The sequence below is a fragment of the Coturnix japonica genome, chromosome 3 (assembly GCF_001577835.2).
Source record: "Coturnix japonica isolate 7356 chromosome 3, Coturnix japonica 2.1, whole genome shotgun sequence".
In the NCBI taxonomy this organism is placed as follows: Eukaryota; Metazoa; Chordata; class Aves; order Galliformes; family Phasianidae; genus Coturnix; species Coturnix japonica.
This window is the reverse complement of record NC_029518.1, coordinates 52,650,996-52,678,632: the sequence shown is the minus strand read 5'-3', so window position 1 is coordinate 52,678,632 and position 27,637 is coordinate 52,650,996. Positions and strand designations below refer to the sequence as shown.

Genomic DNA, 27,637 nt, shown 5'->3' with positions numbered 1-27,637 from the left:
TTAAATTAAAAAAAAAAAAAAAAGATAATGGCACTAAACCAGAAACAAAGTTACTTAAAATATCATAGCCAGCAGGCGGTTGTAATGCTATGCCAGAACCATACAGCTGTTCCATCCTCAGCACTTTGCTCCTGATTGGCGTCCCAGTTGTGAGCAGCTGCATACAGAACTATACGTACTACAACACACGTCATTTCTGAGTTACATGACAAAAAACACTTTCTATGCATTGCATTAGATTCATAAATATTTTGCCTAAGCACTGCTCTGGTTTTCTACTCTATCCCTTAAAGGACAGCAAGCGAGTTTTGTTCTACTGACAAAGTGATTTGTCTCACGGGCAGTGCCGCCATGGCACAGTGCAACACCACAGGGGTACCCACAGAGACAGCACAGGGAGCAGATCTGATGCAGCAGCCTCCAATTGCCTTCATCCCGGTCTGGAGAATCCTTCTCTGCATCCTGTCTGAGACTTTGTAAGAACAATAAATACTTACACCTCTCAAATTGTTCATACACTGTGGATAACTAAATCAGAAGGTGCCCACATTTTTTTCCAGGACCTGTCAGAATTCTACTTCACTGCTTGTGTATAAAATAGAGTTCCAGTGGTTTCTTAGGGAATAACACAGCCAGGGCCTGTGTCCAAAGCTCAGCAGGAAGGCCCCTGAGTCCTTTAATCAGCTTAGATCAAGTTTAAAAAAAAAACAAAAACCAAAATCAAATGCAGTTCTTGATTGTATATAGATATTCCCTATGAGGTCAATGTAATTCTGAGTGCATAGGAAGAAAATGCTTAATTCCAAGGATATCATTTCACAGTAGTTACTTCAGGTGGTCAGCACACAGGTATGCGCTACAGCAGGGGTGAGCTAGTTTACATATCAACTGTGAAGTGATACGCAGTTTCAAATGAGCCCAAAGCATTGCTATGGGACTGGGTTCCAAAGCCACAGCCACAGCAATTTGTGCTGCAGTGAGCCATGTCAGTCTGCAGTTCAGTGTCAGTGACTTCCACAGGGAGCATTCAGTCCTTCCTTCCCTGCCAAGAGGAGGACTTGCAATAGTTCACCATTGGACTATATTTTCAAGTGGTTTAGACAGAATCTATCAGGGAAGGTAGAACTTAATTCTAGCCTCATCCAGGATAGACCAGATGTAAAGCTGGTGGTAGGTAATACCTATGCACAGCAGACCTTTACCCTGATTTTGAGTGAAAGGTTTGGTGGACTTCTATGTGAAACTGAGCCTATAGTTTCTCTCCACAGTTATTTTATTCATCCTGAAAGTCTTTATTGTGCTCATAACTGGCAGATTTTGGCAGTTCACAAAATGCTCTGCAATCTATCAGATGTCCAAAAAAAAAAAAAACAAAAATAAAACACCTGAAATCAACATTTGCAACATATCCGAGCATCACTGCTGAAAAACTCAGACATCTTCCTAGTGGTGACAATATGCCAGAAGGGACACTGCCAAGAGTGGTGAGCTTTAAAAGTGACTCACTGCGTTATACTGTCCTACTTTAAAATAAAAAATAATAATAATAATGATATCAAGAATACAATCAACCGTAATAAGAATAAAAATATTAAAAAGATCTAGCAAAAGGATGCATAGAAAGCAGTTTCACAGTTGTTTTTAAATAGCTTCTATCAAGGTTTACCTAGAAAGTGAACAAAATTAGGACTTCCAAAGACAAAATATACATTGTACTGCAGTTTTTTTTCCTGCAAATTTCACACTTACTTGAGAAATGGTTTTAGGTATTTTTAATACTGTACCATTCAGAAGTGCTGATTAGGATTTGGTTCTCCAGTGTCCTACCACTGCAAAAACCTATACGGATACACACTTCTATGCAAACAGATTTTAGATCTCTAATATAAAGAGGTTAAACATCTGTTTGAAAAATAAATTCTTCTGAAACCAGACCTAACAGATGGGAGTATCATCAAGGGAGATTAGTGCCATTAAAATGTTTAACTGACTTATTCTCGTATCAAATAAATGGGAAAAGTTCTTTCTGGTATCTTGCTGTAAGTAAAAGTGAAAATTTACTGGTAATCACTGTTGGGTTTCCATTGCCTTTTCTATTAATATGTATAAATACAGCCAAAAGTTGAAAGAACACACTACCCCTTTGAAAAGTTCAGCATTACAAAGTAAGTCCATGGTTTGTTCTTTTGCCATTTTCTTAGCTCTGCTTAGATTTTATAACCCACTCAGCATTTGGGTTGAGCTGGTACAGGTCCTTCATGTAGGTATCATCATCGAGGCAGCGTTCCCCTTAAAAAAAAAAAAAAAAAAAAAAAGGAAAAAACATCAGTAAAGAAAAAAAATAAATTAAAAATAAGAAATTATTTACAAAGTTGCTGGTTTATTCCATTTAGGTTTTCAAGTTATTTCTGTGGCATTTAACAATGGACAACATAGCTAAAGTCTAGAAGTGCTTTCATCCTGCTCATCTATCTTGCAGAGGACAGGATGCAGGGTGAGGCTGTCAGGGAAACTGTGGGAGGTTCCAACTCTGTGGCTCTGGGTCAGATTCTTCACACAGACTGTTTGCATGGAAGCTCCACTCTCTGAAGGTTTAATAATGGAAAACAGGGCCCTGATTGCCTTGTGGTTAATTCAAAATTCCTTTGAAACCCATTAACATTTCTTTCTTTTCTGAAATGGAAAGTTTGAGCAGAGTTTGTCCTTGCTAAGAAGGTATTGCTCCCCACCCTGCTTCTCTCGGTTACACTCCTGTATAGCACTTCTAGTGGTTACTGTCACAAGAGATATAAGTAGTATAATGTTTTTGGTGCATTACAAGCAACTAATTTATGTTCAGTAGCTATGATGAAAAAAACATGCTGTTCCATCAAGATCAGCTTTCTCCTCTCATTTCCCCAGGGGCTTTTGCGTTTGCAGTTATTCACTACAGCCCCTCTCCTACTCCACTGTACAAGTGATTGAGGTAGATGACTGGTAGATTCTTTAATCTGCCATCCAGATGTTTCTGGAAATGCATTCTCCAAAAGCAGAAGGCAGGCAGAGGTGTCACCCTGCAGAGGGGTCAGCCTGCCAGCTGTCCTGACACCCTGCTTAGAACAGGCAAGCAAATGAGATTGTCTGCTCAAATAGGCTCTTCCTGATACACCTCTGTCCCCTCCCCATGCCAGGTGGCAGCCTGTCTCCTCTCAGGCATTTTTATCCCAACCAGTGTGCTAAGTACCACCCACACTCCTGGACAAGCCCCCCAGTGACAGCACAGGAAAAAAAAGTTGTGGATGTTTAATCCCTGGATGAATTCAAGGTCACATTAGACGGGGCTCTGGAGAGTGAGTGGGAGCCCTGCTCATGGCACGAGGCTGGAACTGGATAATCATTAAGGTCCCTTCCAACCATAACCATTCTGAAATGCTATGACTTCTGTATCCAATCCTGCTCATGAACAATAGCACAAGTCCTGCTCAGTGCCATGAAGCCCCACACTGTACTGGGTACACACTAAAAAAAAAGTCTGGAGACTCCAGCAGCTCCATTTGTTAGGGTAAAGGATGTCAGCATTGCTCATATTACAACAGTGAGAGTAAGCATAGGAGTACATTATGAGACTGTCGGGTTGTCTCCCTTTTGGGCTCCTTGTACATCAGCCACATTGGGAAGAAAGGAACTGCAAAGATTTGGAAAGCCTGTCTGTATTAACCTGTAGAGCGGGTGAATGTCAAGGAGTTCCTCTTGTCTCAGATGAGAGACTGTGCATATAATGGATATGCAAGAGAAAGATGATATACTAAGGTGGCATCCAGATATCTTACTTTTTAGGTGTTTTTTTGTTTGGTTGGTTGTTGGGCTTTTTTGCCTTCAAAGCTACTAAGAGCACAAAACATATCTCTTGCAGGGAAAATATGAAAGTGTTACTTTTAACTTACATTAAATTTTTTAGCTTAGACATAAAAAATTAAATTGAAGTAGTGATTAGGTTAAATGGAATAATGATAAAAATAGCAACTACGTGCAGTATTTAAATTTGAAGTACAGACATATGGTATATTCATGGGAGTTTATAGTTTCAGATAAAGCTTAATATGCCATGGTTGACAAGGAAAAAGTGAATGTAAGTTCAATACAATGCTGTCTTCTAGGTTTTGGGGTGTGTCAGATTTTGAGGGTTTTTTGCTCAGCTTATGAAAAATAAAGGGAACTGATTCCTAACACAAAATACTTTTGTATTCATCAAAGGAAATTTCTGAACTGCTTTCAGTGTTAGCCTTTGGCCTTCACCTTGCTGATCTGCTATTTGCTTTAATCAGTGGTTACACAGAGCAGGAAAGACTAACTGTTTGAAAATTTCATTACTTGCTCATTTTTCTATTTTAATGGTCATTTCCTCATTGGAGCCTGCAAGCAACACTCCAATGAGAAGCATGAAGGGCTGTAAGTTCACTTATTATGCCTCAGTACAAAGAGATGAAGAAGATGAACTTCAAGCACCTTCCAATCCAATCTTTCTATGCTTCTTTATTGTACATATGTATCAGGAACATCTGAAACAGTAGTCTTCCTCCTCTAGAAGAGATGATAATGTACTACTAACAGAATGATTACACCACCTTCTTTGCTTCCTTCTCCTCAAGGTTAACTTTCTGCTTTAGTGTCAGGATGTGAATAAACGCAGTCACACAGTAAATCCATCTATTAAGTGCTGAACAGTCTTATTCTAACAAAAGAAGTACAGAAGCAATTCTTACCGATATTTCCTCCTATTTCATAAAGAAAGACCTCTTCTTTCTTGAGTGTTTGGACATTTCCACTGTCGGGAACAAAAACCTCTGATTAACTGTACTGCAAAAGACCTTGTACTCTAGCAAAGACTTTCTACACCAATAACTGAGACACTTCTAGTAGAAGTTCTGCTAATTAAGATCAGTAGTGCAGCAGCTGTAAATCCTTTGTGTTTATACTCAATAACCGATAAAGTAAGCAAACAAGAACATCTCTGCATGCTAGTGCACACAGTCCTGCAAGTGAGCAATAAACTACAGAAAAGGTGTAAATGAGATACATAGGTCACTCCAAAAGTAATACCTCCTATGTATTTCCCAGGGAAACTACAACAGATAAAAAAGAACACAATTACACTTTTTGACAGAAAAAATTCTCAGCAAGAAAACAATATTTTTCAGTGTTGCCTCCGTGATTAGCTATGCACTTTTGCCAGCAATGAACAAGAACCTGCATACCACGCTTGTAACAATGTGAACCAGTGCAGGTGACCCACTGTCTTTGTTGCTACTGCTGAAACACACCACCTACTGCCTCACTGTGCTCACCATTTGGACTCCATAAACATTTAGCAAGCACTGATGAATTGTCAATGGATGCCAATTTTTCTGCATGGAGGAATTCAATTCCACACTTTTGCTTCATGGGCACTTCCATGTCAGACACCATTCTGTCAGACTGCCCCTCTGCTGCCATCTGTCACACAGCAACAATATGTAATGGAATACTGGTGGGAAGGTTCAATTTCTACTGCCACACCAACTCTCACGTCATGAGCCAAGATAATAAAAGAGGAGGCATTACTTTTGGAGCAGCCTTTATAGATGTGAAGAGTCTGTGGTTTTTAGAAAAGCATTCAATTGTTATTAGCAAGTAGCCTAATATTTACCCTCTAATTTTTCTTTCACTGTTGCTGCAAAAATAAGTATTCCCCTCACACACTTCATATGTCTGAAAAAGCCAAGCGGTTGGGTAGGGAAACCACATTCTTGTTGGTTTTAATTTTGCTGCAACTAAAAGAAGTGAAAAAAAAGAGGAGGAATGAAGTCCCTGAATTACAAAGAGAGTTTATTTTTCTCACTGTTATATATCTAAAGATATATGCTATGGGGCAGCCAAAAAAAATAACTTTCTGTCAAAAATATAAGCCCCTGAAAACAGCTTTTAAGAAAAACTGGCTTCTTGATCTCACCCAGAGCACTATGTTGCTGCTTTAGCATGATGCTCATCTGTGGTAATAATTTGGGCTTTCTTTGCTAAATCTATTCTGTTTCTTACTTTGCTCATGTATATATAAAATAAATGTAAAAGCTTTACTAAAACATTTCTCAGTGGAATTGGATAACACTAAACTTTCCTCTTAAAACACTGCATGAGCAACATTTTCAGATATCTGTACTATTGTTATATATTAACGCTATTTTTATATAATGTTTTCACTTTTACTCATCTCTTTCTTTCTTAGACTTGTTTTCTTGGAGATCTGTTCTTCTGAGAACATCACAAAAGTACCCTTGGCCCATCAGACTAAGGAGTGGATCAGTTTTTACTAATAGTTTCTGTGCATTCCTGAGGGCTGCGTGAGCCTTAGAGGTATTATAAACATGAGATTAATTCCTCAAGTGTATATTCTAGTGGGCTAAATTTGACCCAAAAAGTTCATGAACTCACTTTGATTCAAACTGCTTTTAAACTTTTTTTTTTTCTTGATAGAACACACGTTAATAAAACAAAAATGTATCTGTACCTTTTCTCACTGAGAAATCTGGCTACTATATCACTGGCTTTCAGTTCTTCTGTCAGCTGTATTGCCATGGAAACTTTTGAAAGATGAGGCGCTTGCACCCGTATCACTCCCTGAGGAACATCAGCCTGCAAAGCAATAACGGTGTTGGAACAAAGCTGTGAGCAGCTGGCTTTGATGAGTTACTCAAAATACAGTATGGAATAAGTAACAGTACAGTGCTCTGTAAGTGCACTTTACCACTTTCTACTACACTTCGCTGCAGAAATACGGTAACTACAGAGAAATTCAGTAAATTGCATAAGGCCTTCAAATCTCTTTTTACATATATAAAGAGCTTCAGAACAAAAGAATAGTAGTGCTTAATTATTTTTCAAAGATGTTAGAAATAACAGCTATTGCTATATTAAGAACACACACACTCAGGTATGACAAAAAGCATATGAGACGGATACAGAAAAGATGGATGCTGTAAGCATGAAAGCCAAGCAGCTCCTTCATTCCATGCCCTCCTGAAACTTCCAGAAGAAACCTTTCCACTTTTTTTTAAACTGAATTTCATGCCAAAGGACAGAGAGGGGGTGGGGGGAAAGTTAACATGAAGTATTCATAGGGCATTCTACTTTAAGTGATACCTATTTTAAGGAAATACTTCCTATTGAAACAGATATTCATTACAAGAGCTTTCTATTCCTATTTTTTATTATGCAGAATATATTCAGCAAGTCAACCTACATAACCGATTTGTATGTTATTTCAACCCAAAAGTCTTTGGTGACAAACATCAACAATATCACTTATAGAGAAGGAGGGTTCCACAGGATCATTTTTCTGTTCAACTCGTACATAGAATCGTAGAATCCTTAGAGTTGGAACGGACCTTTAAAAGTCAACTAGTCCAATTCCCCTGCAATGAACAGGGACACCCGCAACTCAATCAGACTGCTCAGAGCCCCTCTAGCCTGAGCTTGAATGTTTCCAAGGATGAGGCATCAAACATCTCTCTGGGCAGCCTGGAACATTGGAACAATGCCTCACCACTCATACTGTAAATACTTCTTCCCAATATCCAACCTAGATCTCTCCTCTTTTAGTTTGAAACCGTTTCCCCCTGTCCTATCACCACATATCCTGCTGAAAAGCCTATCCCCCTTCTTTCTAATAATCTCTGAAAGGCTGCTATCTGGTTACCTTGGAGCTGTCTCTTCTCCAGGCTGAACAGCCCCAGCTCTCTCTCAGCCTGACAGGACATTTAAAGCTACAGATGGCATAATTTATTTGTGAATAAGTTCTTAATTTATGATCACGAAAATGTTAAAGTAATTTTTCTATTCTTATTACATCATCCAAGTGAACTCATTTTGATAGAAAAGGAAATGTAGAAACATAAGTGGTCAAAGTTTATTATGACAGTTCATTCTCTTCTTTTTTCCCACTGTTTAGTGCAATTGTAAGGCTGTTCTTTAATAATAAATGAACAAATCTGGGCACCTAGGAATATCTTCTCTGAAACCATGTGAGTTAAACTAATAGAGAACAAGTTTTAATTTGTTCAGAATCAAAAGTATGTTTTCCTTAGAAAGCTAAAGGCTTATTAATATGCATAAGTGACATGCTATTATTAGTAATTTTAACCAAGAAATCCTTCTACATCAAGTCCTTCTATTTACTGGTTTCTAAAATAACAGGCATAATGACTACATATGTATAAAGCATTAGGAATCACCAAATTGACAACTTGCTTCACAGTAATCATACAATCAAAGATTCATAAGGCTGCAAAGGATCTCAAAAAGCAATTCCCTATACCTATCTCTAAATTTTCCTGATCTATTCTTTAAGGCCTTCACCCATGGAAACAATGGCTGTAGCTACTGGATTGAAAAATAACCCGTTTATATGTTCTTTTTTTCTTTTTCCAGACTGTTGGGATGATGCTACCTAGCAAAAGGATACATAACTTTTAAAGATGAAAAGGCTATTTACAGTTGTCCCTAAATGGTCTTCTATCATATTCACTGTAAATTTGTTTCATTTTAGTATATAATTCTGTGCTATTTTGTTTTAGTTGATTTTAATGAAGTCTTCTTCTCCAGATTCAGTTGGTTAACAGTCCTTTTCTCTGTACAGCAGGCATTTAATAAATGATTTAAAAAGCTGCCTGCCTTGAGTGTATGAGAGAAGAATGAGTAATGTCCACCAAGCAGTAACATTACAGTCAGAGTAATTACTGTTTATTTAAACAGAATCATTATTAGCTCAGCTAATGAATGCATTTTGCTACTTGCACTACCTACATTTATTCATGCTCAGCTGCACAGTATGTTCATGGTGCCGAACAACAGATAATGAATATCCTCTAGTCCATTCACTACACAAGTTGGTGGGACAGAAAAAAAGTGACCATAAATCATCTAGGAGCAGACTCACAGAAGGAACTGTTCTCTGCACAGCACAATTCAAAACATTCAAATTAGGGCTTTCCATAGAAACTTTATGTTTCACAAAAGAGCTGCAGGTACTTGGCTGTAGGATCTGCAGCGGATCTCTTGCTGATTACTCTGCATGACATGCTTGGATATTCATCAGGCTAGACAAAGGGAGGGATGAAGCAACTGCACGGTATTTTCACTATTGATTCAGATGATGGATTTATACTTACTAAATGTGCAAATGATACCAACCAAGGAAGAAGTACAGGATTATGAAGAACAAAACTGGAGTTAAAATGAACTTGCTAAGTGAGAGACAAACCTGAAAGAATTGGGATGCAGTTGTTCTCTTCGAACTGCAAGTAGTGCACCTCACCTGGGACAATGAACTGTACAGATCTATTAGACAAACCTAGTAGCGTTGTATTTTGCCACCAACAAGGCTGCTCATTTATTTTGGAACAATTGCAATATGTAGAGGAATACAGTGACAGGTTGTATCTATTAGCTATTCTAGTGGATACACTTGCAGTCACTAGGGCATCTTTCTTTGCCTGGCTAAAGCCTAAAGCACTGTACACACCCATCACAGCATAAAGACTTACTCCCTAACATAATCTTGGGCCATATAATTGCATACTTAGCTGCCCCCAAAAGCTATCAGCCTTCATAAACCCCATTAATCACTCTCAAAGATTTTGCCCCAAATCTACCCCCTTTGCACAGGAAATTCTGCCTTAAAAGAGGGAGAGAGACTGATAGAAAAGCCTCATGAGATATAAGATTTATGCAGATTACCAAATGAGCTGACTGCCATGGAAACATTGAAGGAAGATTATGGAAGTGACTCAAGCTCTGGCTATCTCTGTTTAACCACGTGGTGTGCCACCAGCATGCGTAACTTTCACTTAGGTTTTATTCAACCTCAAGCAAGATAATTAACTCTCAGCATTTTCAGACAGCATTCACAAGAGCAGTGCTTCACAAGTTTAAGTGCCTCACTTGCCATCTAATGGTGGAGTTTAGTCCAGAAACTGCACAGTTAAATCACCTCAATTTCAAGCTAAGGCAGTATAAACTGATAATTGAAGGGGGACAGTGGGGGAAGCTTTTTTCTTAAAGAACTTTAAGAACTGAGGCAATTTCAGCCACACAGAAAAATGTATAAATGTCATTTACAATGAAGCCATATCATACCTGGGAATATGGTTTTAAGAGTACTGTGTTCCCAGGCACCCTAATTATGGAATGCTTTGAATAGGAGTGAAAAACGTGTGAAAAAAATCTATTTAATTTTGCAGGGAATCCCCAGCGATTTCTGGGGCTTAAAGAAAATTATTTGATAGCAACCTTCCATTTATGCTTAGGTAAGAATTTTGGGTAAGTATTACATGAGACTTCAGTCATAACTCTCTAGTGGATTAAAAAGACATATTTTACTATAAAAATCATCAGCACTGAATTACAAAAAAAAAATTGTGATATGTGAAGCTGTAATAGCACTTGCCTATTTCAGCGCATTTGCTGTCATTTCTCTGTTGAACAGTGGATGGCAGCATTCCTTTAAGTGTCAGCCCACATTAATTCTGCTGAACTGTATTCAAAGAATCCTCTCCATATTAGACAGTACAAAATAAAAGTCAATTTTTAATTAGCTTTATTTTAAAACTGTAGATAACTCCTAGTTTTCTGCATAGATTACTCCAAGTATAGTCATATAGATATGAAAGAGTGGCAAAGTACTGCTCAATTCATTTTAAAAACATGCCACTACTGCATGGAAAGTGGGGCAAAAACACTTAAATATATGGTCCTAGCAGATGCTCGATGCAACTGTCCAAAGGATCCATGTTTTTGCAGATTCATATATATATATGTGTGTGTGTGTGTGTGTGTGTGTGTGTGTATATATGCATATGTATTACATACATATGTATGTAATACACATGCACACACAGATTTGCAATATCAATTCAGGTGGATACCATAGAAAACATATTCACATGCCATACTCTGTTTTTTGCCTTTATGTGTTAACCATCTTTGCTTTGATCAGAAAATGACAACTTTTTGTTGTTTATTTTTTAACCGTTTGTCATACACATACTTGTTAAGTAAGATTCAAACCAATGCATTTTTATAAACTACCACAAGGTGTCTCTAATTCACTGAAATCTTCAGTTTGATCTCAGCTCACAAGATGGTATTTTCTGGTACGGATTCATTACGTTGTGGAAACACGTATAATTGGTGTTATCTGTCTTTCAAATGCATTATAATATGATACTGTACTGCAATAGCACAGCAAGCTCTAAAAATAGCAATTATTAACTTTATTGAAGTTGTAAGTAACAAACAAATTGAAGGTGCCTGGGATATACTTTTGAACTGTTTCTACATTATTGGGAGAAGCCAAATAAAAGTATTTCTAAAGTACAGGAAAATAATCACACTGCAATGCCACAGAACTTTTGTGCCTTTTGAAAGAGTTCTGCAGTGTTAAACTGCAACATACATGGCATCACTGATGGGTCTGGAAGAAGTTTTTAACATCCTGAACTACAGACAGTATTCATTGGGTTAAGTTGGGAGGAGACAGTTGAACAGTAACTACATAAGGAGCATTTTATCAGTTTTCACATGGTTTTTTGTTTGTTTGCTTTGTTTTTATGGGGGGAAGGGAACAGGAAATTAGGATGGGAAGCGGTGCACGCTCTAGCATGCTTCACTTTATCAGGAATACTTAAATTCACTGGGACAAAGACTTCAGTGGTACAGGAGTTCCTGTGGGCAGAAGAATCATTAAATGCTACCTTAGCTTCCAAACATTTCCAAAATACCAAATCTGAAACTTAATTGAGAGGTATTTGTTTTAAGTAAACTCATGGAATTCTATTGGGCATCAACACGGCTAAATCTTCAGATACTGAACGCTGTCACAATACTTGTTCCCTGTACAAATACAATCTACTTTTGTGTCAGACACCCAAACCGAAACAACCTGTGTGATATCACTTTTCCAAATAGAAACATTTTGAAAAATCCAGGGAAAAGATAAACATCTCAACCTTCCAAAAGTGTTACAATGGTAACCTGTAACTATGAAACCTATCTATTAACCTCCTATTTATTGAAATTATCCATTAAATAAATGTAGATATCCTCTTGGCAATATCCACTTTTACACTAGAGAGATAACAAACTTATTAATACAGTTTTCTTACATCATTAGGAGTCTTGTCCTGCTTCTCATGCTTTTCCCGATCATAAGCCATCTTTTTCAGAAGTTTCTTCATAGCTTTGTCCTTTTTCTCCTTCTTCTGGTTTTCAGTGTTTTGTTTTCTCACTTGGTTAACAATAAACTTGGGAATCTAGATGAATATAGATAATAAGCATTCACTAACCACATCATTTCCATAACTAACTAACAAAAGCATTTCAAATTTACAGATCGTCAAGTAGGAATGGAAAAAATAATATCTATTCCAAAGTAGTAATTAAGGATTCAAATAACATAAAGCTATGAGATTATTTTATAAACACTGCACTTGTGATGTTATATCTCTCTCAGCGGAAGAGAAGTGGAATCATACAGGTTTTACTTTCCTCAGTTAAAAAAATTCATTCGGTGCCTAATCTGTACAATGGTGATAATTTTTCCACACTTCAGCAAAGGTCAAGATTGTTTAAAGATGCTGATGGATAACAAAGCTTCAAGTTCTCCAGTCTGCTTAAGGGAGAGTTTTCTTGAGACTATGACAGAAGTTCGTGTTTTTATCACAATATACTTTATATAAGGCAAAGTCTGGCCCAAAAGTCTCGATTTAAAGACCATGTTCCCTGTGAGTATCTCTAAGCAGACAAGAGTAAATTCCTTGTAACAATGCATATTAACAGAACAAATACAAAGATCCCACAAGGATTCATTTTTGAGTTCATGTACAGTACATACTAAATACCGAAACTCGGACCATCAGAACACAACTCCAGCATAATATGTAATGATTCTACTTCATTCCCTTCAGAGTTACCTATGAGAAAGAACCCAGCTGGACAGGGCTGACTGATCTTTCTCTAAATCATGGAAATATGTTCACATTACTTCTTTGTCCAGATGCCTTTTTTGTGAGATTTATGGGATTTTTCCCCCCTTAGGAATACACTTACTGTCCAGAGAAGTTTTTGGTACTGAATCATAAAGCGCATGACATTTGCTGTTCCAGCTGCCATAGCAAACTCGCTTTGTTCAATATTCTTTGAGCCAAGCCCTTGAAATGTGAAAAGGTTTGGGGCCATCACCATTGCAACATTGTTTAGTGTCATTTTGTTTTTCTCTCGATGATCTATTACCCTTTGGAGGAATTCGAGCAGTACCTGAAATTACAGCAGAATTTAAAGCTCAACTTCGCACACAATAAAAGTTAGATCGAAACATGATGTCATTATTCCTAACAAAACCATATTACAAACAAGAAGTGTGGATATGCTTCTTCACAGGACTGCAATACAAGTTTTTTTTTATGTAACAAAGTAAATAATTCTTGGTAATAGTGTTTTCAAAAGAATTTAATCTACTCTAAAGCTCTGTGCAGTGAGATTTTACAAAAGACTTCTTATGTAGGTACATAAGTAGCATTTCCTATATACTTTTGAAAACATTACTGTTGATTTTTTCTTATAATGAAAGTGAATACAATAATGCCAGCTGTCATCATCATGGAAGCATAGAGTGGCTAGTTCTGTGAGGTAGAGGAATAGTGAGTAAACCACCGAGTTGTGAATGACAGGTGGCCAGTTACAAACTGTCAATCTTTAATTAATTCAGTTCCAAATATTTATAACTCTACTTAGGAATCCTCCTCAGTGCTTTCACACATTACGTTAATTCAAAAAGGAAAATACGTTTAAGCAATAAAAACAAACAGGATTTTATTTATTATTATTTTTTTTCTATGGCAGATGATGTTTTGTATTGCACAGAAATCCTTGAAATTTACTTTTGATTATAGCAATTTTAATAGTAAATATTTTCTGAAAGAGACTGATAGCACTGCTACAGAAGGACATGTTGAAATTGGAAATATCTATGAGTGATGTGATGCAAATAATAGTAGGAAGTGACAAGTAGTTATTTATGTAGTAGAAACAAAAGACAGAGGTAAAAGTTAAAAAAAAAATACATAAAAAGATAAACTCATTTCATAAAAGCAAACACGAATCCGTAGTATTCTAGTATTTTTTATTTTTTGTGCTGCAAATAATGACTGCTATTGCTAAAAAATAGATAAGAAATTTTAAGAGAAAAGGTCATTCGCTGGAAGATTATTATTGCAATCTCCTGGATGAATTTCAAGTCATACTCTTAAAGTCATCTGGGAGGAATTAGGGTCCTAAGTCATGGTTTTTTTTCTGAAGTTCTGAGAAATATGGGGGAAAAAACAAAAAAAAAGAATCCTCAGTTTCAGCATTAACTTTGAACAGAAAAGAAAAACAATGTTGAAAGATAACAGCTTTCATTATAGTGGGTTCACAGAAACAGCCAAAATGTTCACACATGAAGAAATGTATTGGCAATTCTAACCTTCAATGTGTCTCTGTTTGCTTCAGGTAGAAGGATAACCAAAAGATTCAAAGCTTGCAGCTGCTGTTTCTTCCTTGGAAGATCTGCCAGTGAAGCAAAAGAACTTCAGTATTTTTAAATTGTCATCTGTCCTTTTCAGAAAGCATGATTTTCAAGTGGAAACCCCTTATAAAATGCTGAATGCATGCACATGGCTTGTTGTTATAGTGTGACAAAGGACTGGCAAAATCCTTCTTTTCTGATTTTTTTTCCTAAACACTCTTGTGTGATTCAGTTGCTGTATGACTCAACTGTTTTTTGGCAGTAATTTTCACAGCCTTGTGATTTTCTGTTTTGCAATGTTAAAAGAGAAAACTATCCATCTAATGGTTCCTCCCTTTTTGAGCCTGTGCCTAAAATTTCATGAGTTTATTCAAAGCTGCTTTCACAGTTTCTGTGATTGCCTTAACAGTTGCACTATCTCCCAAGTCACCCCCACAAGACACCAGCAACATGAGTAGCAACAGCTGGAGTGGCAAATCAGTGGGGATAAAGCCAACAGCAAAGAAACTAAATACTTATCTACAGCAGGGAGCGTCATAGCAAGCATGGCATGGCTCCTAAATCCTGGCAGTGCGGAGCAGTGAAAAGCCCCAACTCCCTCATGTTTGTCCTTTGTGATGAACTTCCTCCTGTCATACTTCAGAGGAAGTGCTCTGGAGAGCCTTCCCAGCAGATTCCTAATGAATCAGGCCATACACAACATAAGTGAAGAAGGACCTGCATGTGACACAGTTTTACTCCACCACTTCAAAGCTTAACAGGTCTGGTTTTGCGCATCCCAATGGGATTCCAACAGAACAGCTATTTCAAATATATTTTGTATTATTATTGTATTGGGAGATACAGAGTAGGAAAAAAAAAAAAAAAAAAAAAGGTTAATCCACAATACAAAATAGCTTACTGACTACTTTCTACCGTAATTAAAATTAATGATATAAATAAAAGAATGGTAAATTATACAGTCTTTTAAAACATGCAAACAATGACAACGGTGTACTTGGCTAACCTTACTAATTAAACACATTATCATGAAAAACACCATTTACTGTCACAAAGATGACTTCTCTAACACCTAATCTTACTGCACACAACCAATACAATGGGCAAACTATTTAAACAATTGGAGTCTACAAAGTGTTACGTCTGTTCTATATCAAATTCTTTGTCTCCATGCATTTTGCATCCTGTTATCTGAGTATTTCCTGGATAAGTAAAACCACAAAAGGCTTGAAGACAGCTCAGAAGTGGCAAGCAGGAACCATTGTGGCTCCAAACAGTATCTGTTAATTGGAACATCCTTGAGGAACTGTTAGCTGTCAGCATCACCTGAAAGAATTCTGGCCTGTTTTAACTTGCTGCTCTGTGCTGCAAAATCAACTCCACTATGCAACAGGCTTAAGCTCCAGCCCCCTACTCACATTGATTGAAGGCCTTTGCCCTTGAAAAGAACTACTAAACTGGAGAGTGGAACTGCTGGTAGTTCTGAAGAATAACTGCCTGTCTGATGGAAAATGGGAATTATCTGATAATGCACTTAGAAATAAGCCATTGTCACTGAGCCCATAAACAGGCAGGAATAATTTGTCTGAAACCAACACCCCTGTGTTGACTGAGATGTTGATGCATGTGGACTCTCACTCCTGATTCACTGTCACCGAGCTGCTTTATTTATGCTACCAGCTGGTAAGCTTGCTGTCTTGGTGACCAGTTGGAAAGAAGGATGTTTACACAGGAACTTGCTGACCTCAAGGGATTAGTGATGATTAGCAGTTTAGACAATTCTGTTGTAACTTTTCCAGTTGCAAATGAATACAATACTCTCCATGTGCCATGCTAAACAGTGTACATTACCATTTCTTGGGTTTTGAGCATAACTATTACACCTTTGCTGTTGTCTTCTTTTAAATGGAGATTATAAACAAAAGGGAAAACAACTTTTTACAAGGGTAGTGAGAGGACAAGGAGGAATGGTTTTAAACTGAAGGAGGAAAGATTTAGATTATATGTCATTGGGAAGTTTTCTCTGAGAAAGTGATGAGGTGCTGGAACAGGTTGCCCATGGAGGCTGTGGGTGCCCTGTCTTTGAGGTGTTTAAGGCCAGGTTGGATGGGGAACTGGGCAACCTGATCCAGAGACTCTCTTTGGCAGGGGGGTTGGAAATTGATAATCCTTGAGGTCCCTTCCAATCCAAGCCAGTCTATGATTCTATGAAACAAATATTATTCATAGACTGATATAACCTTACATAATTTTCTTTTAACTCCTATATAATTCCTTAAGACCACTGAAAACATAACAAAAACTGACAATATGCTTTCATTTTACAAGTAAGCTAAGTAGATGTTCAATGAAAAATATTACTTTGCTAATGTTTATTAGCAAATATACACTGTTGGCTTTTTTTCTGACTATAAGTAATATTTGTGATTTGTTTTCCTTCACATATTATTAGTGAAAATGATAGTACAGCAAAGAAGCAATTCTCTGCACTGTATTATTTCTTCACAACCGAGATGGAAAGGACGCTACTCACTCTGCACATCTTGGAAAGCTTTGAGATATTCTACAGTTAGGAGCGGTTGAGGCAGTTCACGGATGAAGAGTTTTAGAAGACTTGCAGCATCATGTTGTTTTACATTTTCCCAGTTGAAAGTCCCTTCATAAAATTTTGCTTCCAATTCTTGGCAAAGGCTCTGCAAGGCAGTAGATAAAGACAGCACCAATAACAACTTGCCTGCTAGAAGTCATGCATTATACACACTGCAATCTTTTCCTTACTTTGAAAGGGGTAAAGAAAAAAAAAAAAAAAAAAAAAAGGAACATCTGAAATATTAACTCCAGTTGCTACTGATCTTTTGCTACAAAAAAATAAATTGAAGATCAGAAGCACTGAAAACAAACAAGTAGTGATGGGCAGCAGATTGCCAAAGCATACAGGAAGAAATCCCACGGGTCTGCTTCAGCCATCTGGAATAAGAACCAGATACCACATTCATTCACATGAGGGTTCTGGCCTCTCCTTCCCACAAAATACTAAGATGTGGCTGACATAATCAACTATCATGAAACCACATACCAAAGGGTACTGTTTTAAGGCATGCATAATCTTTTTCACAGACAAATACGACAATTATGCACGCTGACAAACAGCTTCATATACATTATGGTGAGGCTAGTTCCCTTTTTAAAGTAGGGGGAAAAGTTTTCTTTGACTTGATAGCTGGATATCTTGCGATCTGTAGGGAATGTTATGTTGCTGGACAGGCACAGCTTTGCCCACCACTGGATGTTACACACCCTTTCTATGGAAGAAGATTCTACTCCATAACATATGGTTTTGCAACAGTAGCAGAAGAGTAAACAGTACTGATTGCTACCTCATAAGCCTGACAGCAAATATCACTGTACACCCAACCTGCTCCCATAAGAGTACTACGACTCGTCTTCTACAGATGAAAGAACAGAAGCACTCTGTAGTGACTAAGTCAGTCTCAGTTACCCTTAAGGAACAGCTCCTGCCATGCACCCACTTCATTTGTTTGCCATTGGCAGAGTGGAAACCAGCCCCAGCAACCCTGTTCTAGTAAGGCCAGTGTCCTTACAGGTATGACTCAACATGCCTCTTCTTTTTGCCTAAGCTCTTCCAGACAGAAAATGAGTAGCGACACTTGGTAGATTTGCAGAGGATGTAAGACAAAGCAAGGGAAAGTGCTAAGGAAAAATATAGCCTTAATTATTTGTCAGGCCAAGAAGGGCACACTGGATATAGAATAACAGTTAATTTTTAGGATACAGTTCTCACTGAATTTAACTTTATCCAAGTGGAAAATTTGGAAAATGTGAACACTTAGGTTGATAAAAATTAGATGTTCTGAACTGTCCTCCAGAGAGATCTTCTGTCTCCATAGATTATGTACAAGGTTCAGTGGTGCTAAGGTACTAACTCAGGTGGGCATCATTTTCTTCCCATCAACTGATGTAGAGTGGAAAATAAAGAATGAAAAAAAATATATATAAAAAATAAAAAAAAAATCTTAGTTACTGGTAAATAAACAACAACAGTTTCCATAATACTACCTTCCTTTAGTCTCCAGTGAACCAGCTGCTGGACAAAGTCCGACATGATAGAGGCTGGCAGACGTCTTTGGACAGCTGAATCCACTTAAATTATCTGTTTAGCATTTAAGGCCAGTTCAGACCATCTTTTTAACACATGGACTCTTGGCATGTATCATACTGTGTATTTCGTTTCCTGCACTAAGTAAAACACTGGGGAAGAGTCTGTGAGTAATTGGCATCCATTCTGTGAAGTGTCAGTGTGTGTGAACGGATGTGCCTAACAAGGATGCGTTCAGAGAGCTAAGAAGTTAGCTCTGTTGCTGTTCATAAAAATAAAACTGAAAGGTTCTTCAGCGCATGCTGCCTGCCTTGCTCTGTAATGTAGGTTAAATCTAGCTATTAAAGCAAGCTTTAAAAAAAAAGAAAAAAAAACTTTCTCCTGGGGTCGAAGACTGTGTATGAACTGTTCAGATGATTAAGCTGGTTCAAGGGAAAAACAACAACAACAAGAGGCTGGAAAGTTTGTGCCAAGAATTAATGAGATTTTGGCACAACTCAATTTGAAACATAGCCCTGACTCTGCTTCCAACTTGAACTTTCCCCAAAACTACACTGGATCAAACCATCAGCCTCCTGGCTAATATAACTCATTTTTCTTTCTGAAAAGACTTTTCTTTCTGGTTTTGAAGATTTTAATAACAGTCTGGCCTCAAAATATATTTCTGTGACAAAATAAAATCAGGGAGAGCAAATAAGCTTTTAGGGGTGCTAAATATCTATGCAGTGTTTTACCTTTACTCTTGTTGCAACTCCAGGTATTCTAAGAAGTCCTTCTGTTTCCAGAGTTGCCTCTTCTATCTGGGAAATCAACTGTCAAACACAAACCAAACTGGATAAATGAAGATATCAATTAAAAATTACTAGTAAATGGTTCTAATATATTGAAGCCTTATGTATGTATACATGTGGTACAAATATACAACTAGAGCACACAAATGCACAGTTTAGAAATTGATTAGATTTGTTGTAGATGTAGAATAAAATCTTTAACATGGCTATTGCTCCTTCTATGAATACCACTAAAGAATTTGTCTCTTCTATTAAAAATAAACTGTATTATCTACAGACCTCCTTCAGATGCTAAAGTAGCTATCTTACAAATACTCTTCAACTTCACCAAAGGAAATCAGAGTACTACTAGTTGAATTACTACTACCAGAGTAGTAATTCATAGCTTTCATAAATTGCAGACTCATTGCAACAAAGAAAAAAGCAAACTATTAAATCCATAGAATCACAGAATCATTAAGGTTGGGAAATACCTCTAACATCATCTAGTTCAACTGTCCACTTACCATAAATATTGCCCACTAAACCACTTTCCCTAGTACCACATCTAATAAATTAATAAGTAAATAAATAAATAAGTATAGCTTCAAATAAAAGTTAATGTAACTTGTCTGGAGTAATATATTGTAAGCTTTGCTACAGGGAGAAAATAAATTCAGAACAAAATGTTACTGATTGTCATTTGCAGGTATGGAAGAAGTAGCTGACTTGCTTGTGCTTATTTACCTTCTGAAAAATCAGTGGTATCTTGGTGCCTGGCACCTTCTTCTGATCCTGCTCCAGTAGAACAGATAGTGGGACACCAAACAAGCCACAGTCTGAAGGATAAAGCAACAGAAACTGAGATATTATCTGTAACTGTTCCTAAACATGCAATAATGGCATAAAACCATACTTTGGATACAGTAAGCTTATTTGACACATTTATAGTGTTTGTTCAAAGTGTTTGGATATTTTCATCAATGAGTTATTGTAAAAAGCATTTTGACTACAGTGATACATTCATCTCTTCTGCCAGTCATAAATCAAGACTCTTCTGTTTTGACTTCTGACATCTGCGTGTTCTGCAGTACAGTGAAGCAAATTGTATAAATGAACCACCTGCATGGTTCTGGTTTATAGAGTAATTCTGATGACGACTGTGGAATGTGCATCTTCATCATTCAGTGTAAGATACTATAGACAAGATGCAAAAGACATGAGTAAAATATCCAGAAATATGGCTACAAAAATAAAACAGATGTAATTATCAGTTCCTCTCAAGAGCTCTCTACAAGAGTTTTGAAGAAGGATTCAACCTTTCATGTGTTTTTGCATTATACAAAACCATCATGATAGAATGATTAGCATCTTCCATAAGTCAGTTTTCTTTTTCTTCTTTTTTTTTCTCTAAAAAAGCAAAATTTTCATTAAGTCTGGGTTGAAAAATGGCTTTTAAAAGTTGCTAAGGTTTCACAAACAAAAAATAAAATACAAAATAAAATAAAAATAAAATATCTCATTAATCTATTCTTCATTCAAAAATATATTAGTCTTGAAGTAGATGGGACACCCATTTGTTTTAAGGCCCAGGTGAATAGAAGAGAATGACTTTTGAAAGACAGCCATACTAGACAATACTAACCCAGAGTCTGTTGCCAAAGAATTTCTCAGCAAAAAGTACAGATAACTGCTGCATATGCAATCTGTATGAAGTAGCAAATAATTCTACATGTAGCTAAAAGCTGCTCATACTACTATCAAGCACAGAACAGCAGCTGTAATTACTAAAAAGATGACAGCTCTTCAAGAAGCGTGATATATATCAAAGAAACATCATTTGAAGCACCACATCAAGGAGTTCTCTCTATCAGAGTAAGAAGTCTACCAATAAAATACATGGACTCATATATACATCCAGTAGCTATAGTCCATAGTTATATCAGCTTGAAGATCTTGTCAATAACGAAAGTTTCCTCTGAGATGAAGTTGGAGAAACAAACTGTAGGGGGCCAATAAAAAGGCAGCAGCACAGCATTCCATGGAATAATCACGCTTTCATCGTCTTTATGTACTCAAGCACAAAGGAGAACAGCCAGTAGACACTCCACTGTGTCAGTCATTTAGGAAAACGCTTCCTGAGTCTTCACTCAGGAGGAGGGGATCAGGTATAGCAACAAGGCACTGAAGTAATTACACTGAAGAGCAGATCCATAGGCAAGGAAATCTGACATGTCATTGTATTTATTCTACACATTTCTATGAGTCTAGCCCATCTTTTTTAATTTTGTAAAATGTAAAGCTTTTAATCAACACAATACACTTCAGAACTGCTTGTCATTTAGACAATGTTATTTAGGCAATGTACTCAACAGTAAGATTTGGTAAGAAGGATCAACTGAAACTAAGACACAAGAAAGTGTTTGCCTTTTTCTGTGTATTAATAGTACTGCAAGCACTTCTACAAGAAAATTTAGAGGAACAAGATCTCATACATGTTTCTGTTTATGACATTTGCATTTTAAAAGTTCTTTTCTACTACCATAAAGCTGAGACTATTCTGAAGAATATATTGTACCTTGCTATATATGTCTCAAGACTCTGTTGCTTTCAATTATATAAAGTGAGCTATTTCACCGTCACACTGACTGTACCTTCAGAACAGGGTTTTGAACAAAGCAGGCTTGTGATTAACTGGTAACACATTTCAAGCTCTTGTAAAACATTTAGCAGAAGGCAGAAATACAGAAAGCAAACAAAGCACTGTAATCCTCTAGCATCTTGAAACTAGTTTCCATGCGTCCTAAGTCCCTAAGAAAAGCACTGTGATTATACATATATATGTACTCCATTGACTTGTAGAGCAAAATGGTATATTGCAACTGTCTCAAAATTCTTTGCAAAAGCTCAGATCTTTCACTTTGCATGATGCACTGCAGCCTCAGAAAGTACCAGATGGGCACAGCTATGTGACCCAGGGAAGTTTGTGCCAGACGTAACAGGAAAGCAGGTGACAAGGGTCGCTATTATCTTCAACCAAGACCAAGAAAAGCAAAAGGTAAGGTCAGGTAGGTCTTGCACAGTACCTACCTTCATGAGGAATTTCAGGAATGACAAAAAGCACATACATCTATCCACCCAGGGAATATATGATCTCATAGAAACTTTTGTGAAGCCATTTCTGTACAGAATGCTAGTAAGTGGAAGGTCCCTCCCTCCTCACTCCTTGGTTACTTGCCAGTGTCTGGCCTGAGTTTTAATTTTATACAGAGAGCACAGTCTCCAGACTGACTGTGTATATGAACTCGCCTAAAACGTGCCCTGAGTTAAGATGCACAATTAAATGCTGCTCAGTACCTGTTACTATTTATCAATTAGATATAAATTTTCTGCTAGAAATTCGTAACTAACCAGATACATTTGTTCCATTAGATTAAAACCTATTTGTTTCAGTGTATGAAACACTAACTCACCTTTGGTTTTGATTTTTGCAGCTTTTTGTTGCTTGAATTCTGTCCCAAGTACGTCATAGAGAGCAGTCAATTCAATCAGTGCTAAAGAATAGACTTTCTTCATGTCCTGAGGGGCCAGGTCACCAATCTTTGTGGTACCCGTTTTGTCCTTTGGCAGTCTGAAATTCTAAAGGCAGAGATTTGTAGCACAGAGAACAATCCAAGTCATAACAAATTACTTTACTCGAAGGCTGTGCTCGAGTACAGAGTACAACCTTTCATCACAAAGCCTGCTGCTACTAATGGAAACATGGAGGAATCCCCTGAACACTTTCCAAAGCAGACAAGCTTTGAATCATAGGAGGATTTACATTGCTGGTAACTTCTGGAAGTCACCTAATCCAACTGCACACTCAAAGCAAGGGTAAATTCAAAATATGATCAGCTTACTCATATTGTTGTCCAAATGAATTTTGAAATTTTGAAATTCTACAACATCTGGGAGCAGCTGCTTTGGTGCTTAACACACTCATGGAGAGTTGTTTTCTTTGCAAAATGGGATTTCCCTTGTTGTCACTTGTATCCATTGCCTCTTGTCCTTTCACAGTGCATTTCCAGTCTGGCTTTGTCTTGTTTATGTGCCACCTACCCATCTTCTATATCTTTTTGCAGGTTACAGTGGTGGAAACATATGTCCACTAACAATCCTATGCATGTACAATTGGGATAGAAATCTCTCTGCATTTATTCAACCAAAATAACATATCTGACTACCATACAAATAAAAGTAAATGGATTTCCTTCTTATGGAATGGGGAACCATAATTATGGATCATGTATATTGCAATAACTTCTGTACACTGGGAAGCTGCAGTCAGAAATGAATATAAAGAACTGTGCTCAGATGGACAGGGAGACATTCCTAATTCACAGAGCTTTTTAACACCACCTTTCATCAGCAGGCTTCTAAGTCATACTATTGCCTACAGCTGATACTAGCAGCATACATGACTCAGAGCAGGAAGGCTGACAAGATTTCTTCTCCATTTGAAAAGAACAAATATTATACTACAGAATGATTTTCTCACCCTTTACAGACCCAGCAATAGCACATCTGACCTCATTTGGCGACTGATTTGATAGCTACGGTGCATGGCTACAACTGTACATACTTAAAAGAGTACATAAATACAATTTACAAATTGTAGATACATAGTCAGTTTTCTCCTTGAGGTTTCCTTGACTCACACAATGTTTAAAAATAGCTGCCAACTATGAAGGTGCAACAAATCAAACTGTAGCTGTAAGTAGGAAACTCCCTTCCTTCTCTATCATTTTGCCACTCCTTTCATCACTGAAATAGAAATCCCCTAGCACAAGCACCGAGCAATCTTTCATGAGCTGAGCCAAAGGTATAGGCTAAATCATGTAGCACATGTGTAAATAAGTAAGTAAGAGTAAGCTAGACCATAGCTATCACTTCCTTGTTAAAAGCCACATTACAGAAATGTGACTCAAACGCTTTAGAATTCATTTCTAAATATCCATTAGTGTCTGGTGCATAATGTTTGAACTAGGATACATGGAGTAATTACTATTTGAAGAACTGCATGTGTCTTTATCAAAATTAAGTGTTTGAAGAAGTGAAACATTATTACTTTAGCTACCACATTTATTCAGATGTGTTTGGATACACTACTAGACAAAAGAGATGTTTTTCACGCCAGTCATTAGTTCACAGGTCATACATAACTGCATGTTCACAAAATGTCAGGCAAAGAAAGGTCCTTAGAGATGCCTGGGGATCAATGACAGAATGTCTTGGGGGATCTTACTTTGTTTCTATTTAGATTCTTTCGGAATGAGTTTTTTTGTACTGAGTTGGAAGGTAAAACTGAGTAAAAAGTAATCCTTAGCTCCCTGCCACTTCACTTCAGACTTCTATAGACCACTCTGTCGTTCATTTTCATCCTCCAGATAACTACACAAGGTTACCACAGAAAACCCAGTAACTCCTATTTGTTGACAAAAGGTATTACGATCACCTTCGATAACAGGAAATATAGCCGTAAACAAATGAAATAAGGACATGGACTGTGTACAATTATGCCATTATTCCAGCTTAATATTACTAGACCATTATTTTGAACACATAAATTGACTTCTGCTAGAATTACAAGGACACATGTAATGATACAAAAGTAGTAACTTCCATGTTACTGAGAATACTATTCCCCAAAATCTTTGTTTATCCCCATAAAGCTAGGTCCAACAATATTCTTTTAAACCTAATTCACTCAGTGTCAAATAAACATCATTTGAACAGTAACACTCATCAGTGAAAACAGTGATAGCAATAAATAGGAAACATACCATGTGAAGAGTATCGCCCCCTCCATCCTTATACACTTTGCCTACTGAGTTGTCTTTGAGATTAGCTGCCTGTTCTGCAAACGGTATCTCCAAATTGATGTCAGTCTCTGAAAATGGCGTGTCTCCAAGTGGGCTCTTCTGCTCATTAGCTCCAAGACTGAACTTCACATCTGAAAACAGAGTAGAAATAATAACAATCAACAGCAGCAGTTGACCATCAATCAACATATGATAGTAATGTAGAAATCAGTCCTATGCAAGAGACAAACTTCTAGTTGCAAATGCACTTACTCCTATGTTTTCCTGCCAGTTGAAAATGGATACGGAGCCTTGAAAGAAGGCTCCATCTCTTGTAGATTTTCTAGAATAATTCTGCCAAGGCATGTGACCTTTCTACTATGAAGAAATAAAGGAATCCACTTCAAAGAAACAGCAGATTACCAAGACCTTCCAGAGCCAAATAGCTCTGGCATCAGAATTTTCTTGCCATGAAACACGTTCCAGACTCAAAGACTGTAATACCCCGTAAGCAAAACAGCTTTTTTTTTTTTTTTGCTTTTTTTTTTTTTTTTCTGCTGACGTAATTTCAGAAGCAAAACACTAAGTTTATTCTACAACCCAAAACTTTAACATCACAGAAGGTTTGAGGTTGGCAGAGCCTTCTGGGTCTGTTTGGTTCAATCCCTGTTCAAGCAGGGACACTCAGAGCAGGCTGCCCAGACCAGTGTCCAGGCAGTTTTTGAAGATCTCCAAGGAAGGAACCCCTCTGGGCAACATGCACCAGTGCTTAGTCACATGCACCATAAAGAAGGGGCTTCTTGATGTTCACGGGAAACCTCCTGTGTTGCAATTCAACCCCACTGCCTCTTGTCCTAGCACTAGGAAAGAAAAAGAGCATGGTCTTACCAGTGCTGAGTAAAAGGGAAGGATTATCTCCCTTGAACTCCTGGCAACATACCTACTAATGCAGCCCAGGATGTCATCAGCCTTCATTGCCACAAGAGCCCATTACCAGTTTGTATTTAACTTCTTGTCCACCAGGATCACCTTTATGCATAGCTGCTTTTCAGCTGGGAGCACCCAGCATGCACTGGTGCATGGGGCTGTTCCTAACAAGTTGCAGTACTTCTCCCTCATCTCTCCAGTATGACAAGGTCCTTCGTATAGCAGCATGTCCCTCTGGCATATCAGCCACTCCCTCTAGTCTTATACCATCTGCAAATTTGCTGAACGTACACTCCTCCCATCATTCAGACTATTAATGAAGATTTAACACAGGACTGGATACAGTAACAACCCCTGGAGTATGCTGTTAGTGACTGACCTCCAACCAGGTTTCATGCTTCTGATCATCTCTTCTGAAAACTGATCTCTAGGCCCAGCCATTCAGTTTCCAGTCCATGTCAATTTCTGCTCACCCATCTGCAAGTAATATCTTGAAATAATGAATACTACATAGATGGCCTGACATTCCTTTCCTCACCTCCAGTCTGAAGTCATCAAAACTAGACATACTTCCATGATACTGGGAAGGACTAAATACAGAATAACCAACTTACTTCTATTTCTTTGTTCCTCATACCTCAGTTGAACATTAGACAAATTTGGAATAAGGAAGAAAACAAAGAGACAGTTCTGATTTTAGAGAGAAGTCTACTTCTACTACTACCAAACTTCAGCTTGAATTTTGAAAATATCAAGGAAGATGCAAGAGGAAAATTATATTTTAATTAACACTATTTAATACAAAGCACTGAAGTAATTTAGCCAGAGAAAAATTTCAGTCTCTTTAGCATCACTTGTGATGTTGTGCTTCTCCAAGGTCACAGCCAGGGAGAGGTTCCTCCTACAAGGCATTCCAAATGCCCTGAAGTATTTGTTTAATTTAATTTCAAACTTTTCTAAAAACAGAGCAAATGGAAGCAAAATAATACTACTCATTTCAATGGGACCATGCTTCTGACACCAGCTCCTACCACAAGGTCCTGTTTCCTGTTCAAATATAACACACAGCTAGTGTAGAAAAAGAGGGAAGGAAACACACACAAGCTGAGTAGAACCATCAGCAGATCATATACTCTTGTATATGAATATGGTATAGCTAACAGACTTCTTTATGCCTCTGTGGGAATTTTTTTGTATCGCCTAGAATAATCGTGCTAAGCAAACCCAGAAAACCTCCAGAGAATAGTTACAGCTACAGCAGCATCTGATGTGAAGCAGCGGAAAGGCTGTGGCAAGGCTGATTTAGGGAGAAGGCATTGGGGAAGTGTTGCTCTACACTGATACGTTCAGTGGCCTGCTAAAAAGCTGAGTTGCAGTCATGCAAACCTAACAACATATGAAGCAT

General features: G+C 37.5%; 1 protein-coding gene across 5 annotated transcripts in view; it reads right to left on the bottom strand.

Moving 5' to 3' along the window:
• Window positions 1–1,255: 1,255 nt before the first annotated feature.
• ARHGAP18 (Rho GTPase activating protein 18) overlaps window positions 1,256–27,637 on the bottom strand; it is a 79,358-nt gene continuing 52,976 nt past the window's right edge. For 3 of the 5 annotated variants that reach the window (XM_015858567.2, XM_015858566.2, XM_032443636.1), the window contains exons 5-15: window positions 25,288–25,457; window positions 22,936–23,101; window positions 20,210–20,301; window positions 19,427–19,504; window positions 17,109–17,268; window positions 14,534–14,616; window positions 13,120–13,326; window positions 12,177–12,323; window positions 6,524–6,648; window positions 4,743–4,804; window positions 2,198–2,289 (exon numbers count right to left, since the gene is read on the bottom strand). In XM_015858567.2, the coding sequence (XP_015714053.1) occupies window positions 2,198–2,289; window positions 4,743–4,804; window positions 6,524–6,648; window positions 12,177–12,323; window positions 13,120–13,326; window positions 14,534–14,616; window positions 17,109–17,268; window positions 19,427–19,504; window positions 20,210–20,301; window positions 22,936–23,101; window positions 25,288–25,457 (1,382 nt within the window). Of the gene's footprint in view, window positions 2,290–4,742; window positions 4,805–5,664; window positions 5,790–6,523; window positions 6,649–12,176; window positions 12,324–13,119; window positions 13,327–14,533; window positions 14,617–17,108; window positions 17,269–19,426; window positions 19,505–20,209; window positions 20,302–22,935; window positions 23,102–25,287; window positions 25,458–27,637 lie in introns of those variants that run through there. The other 2 variants (XM_015858565.2, XM_015858568.2) reach the window with 2 other exon arrangements.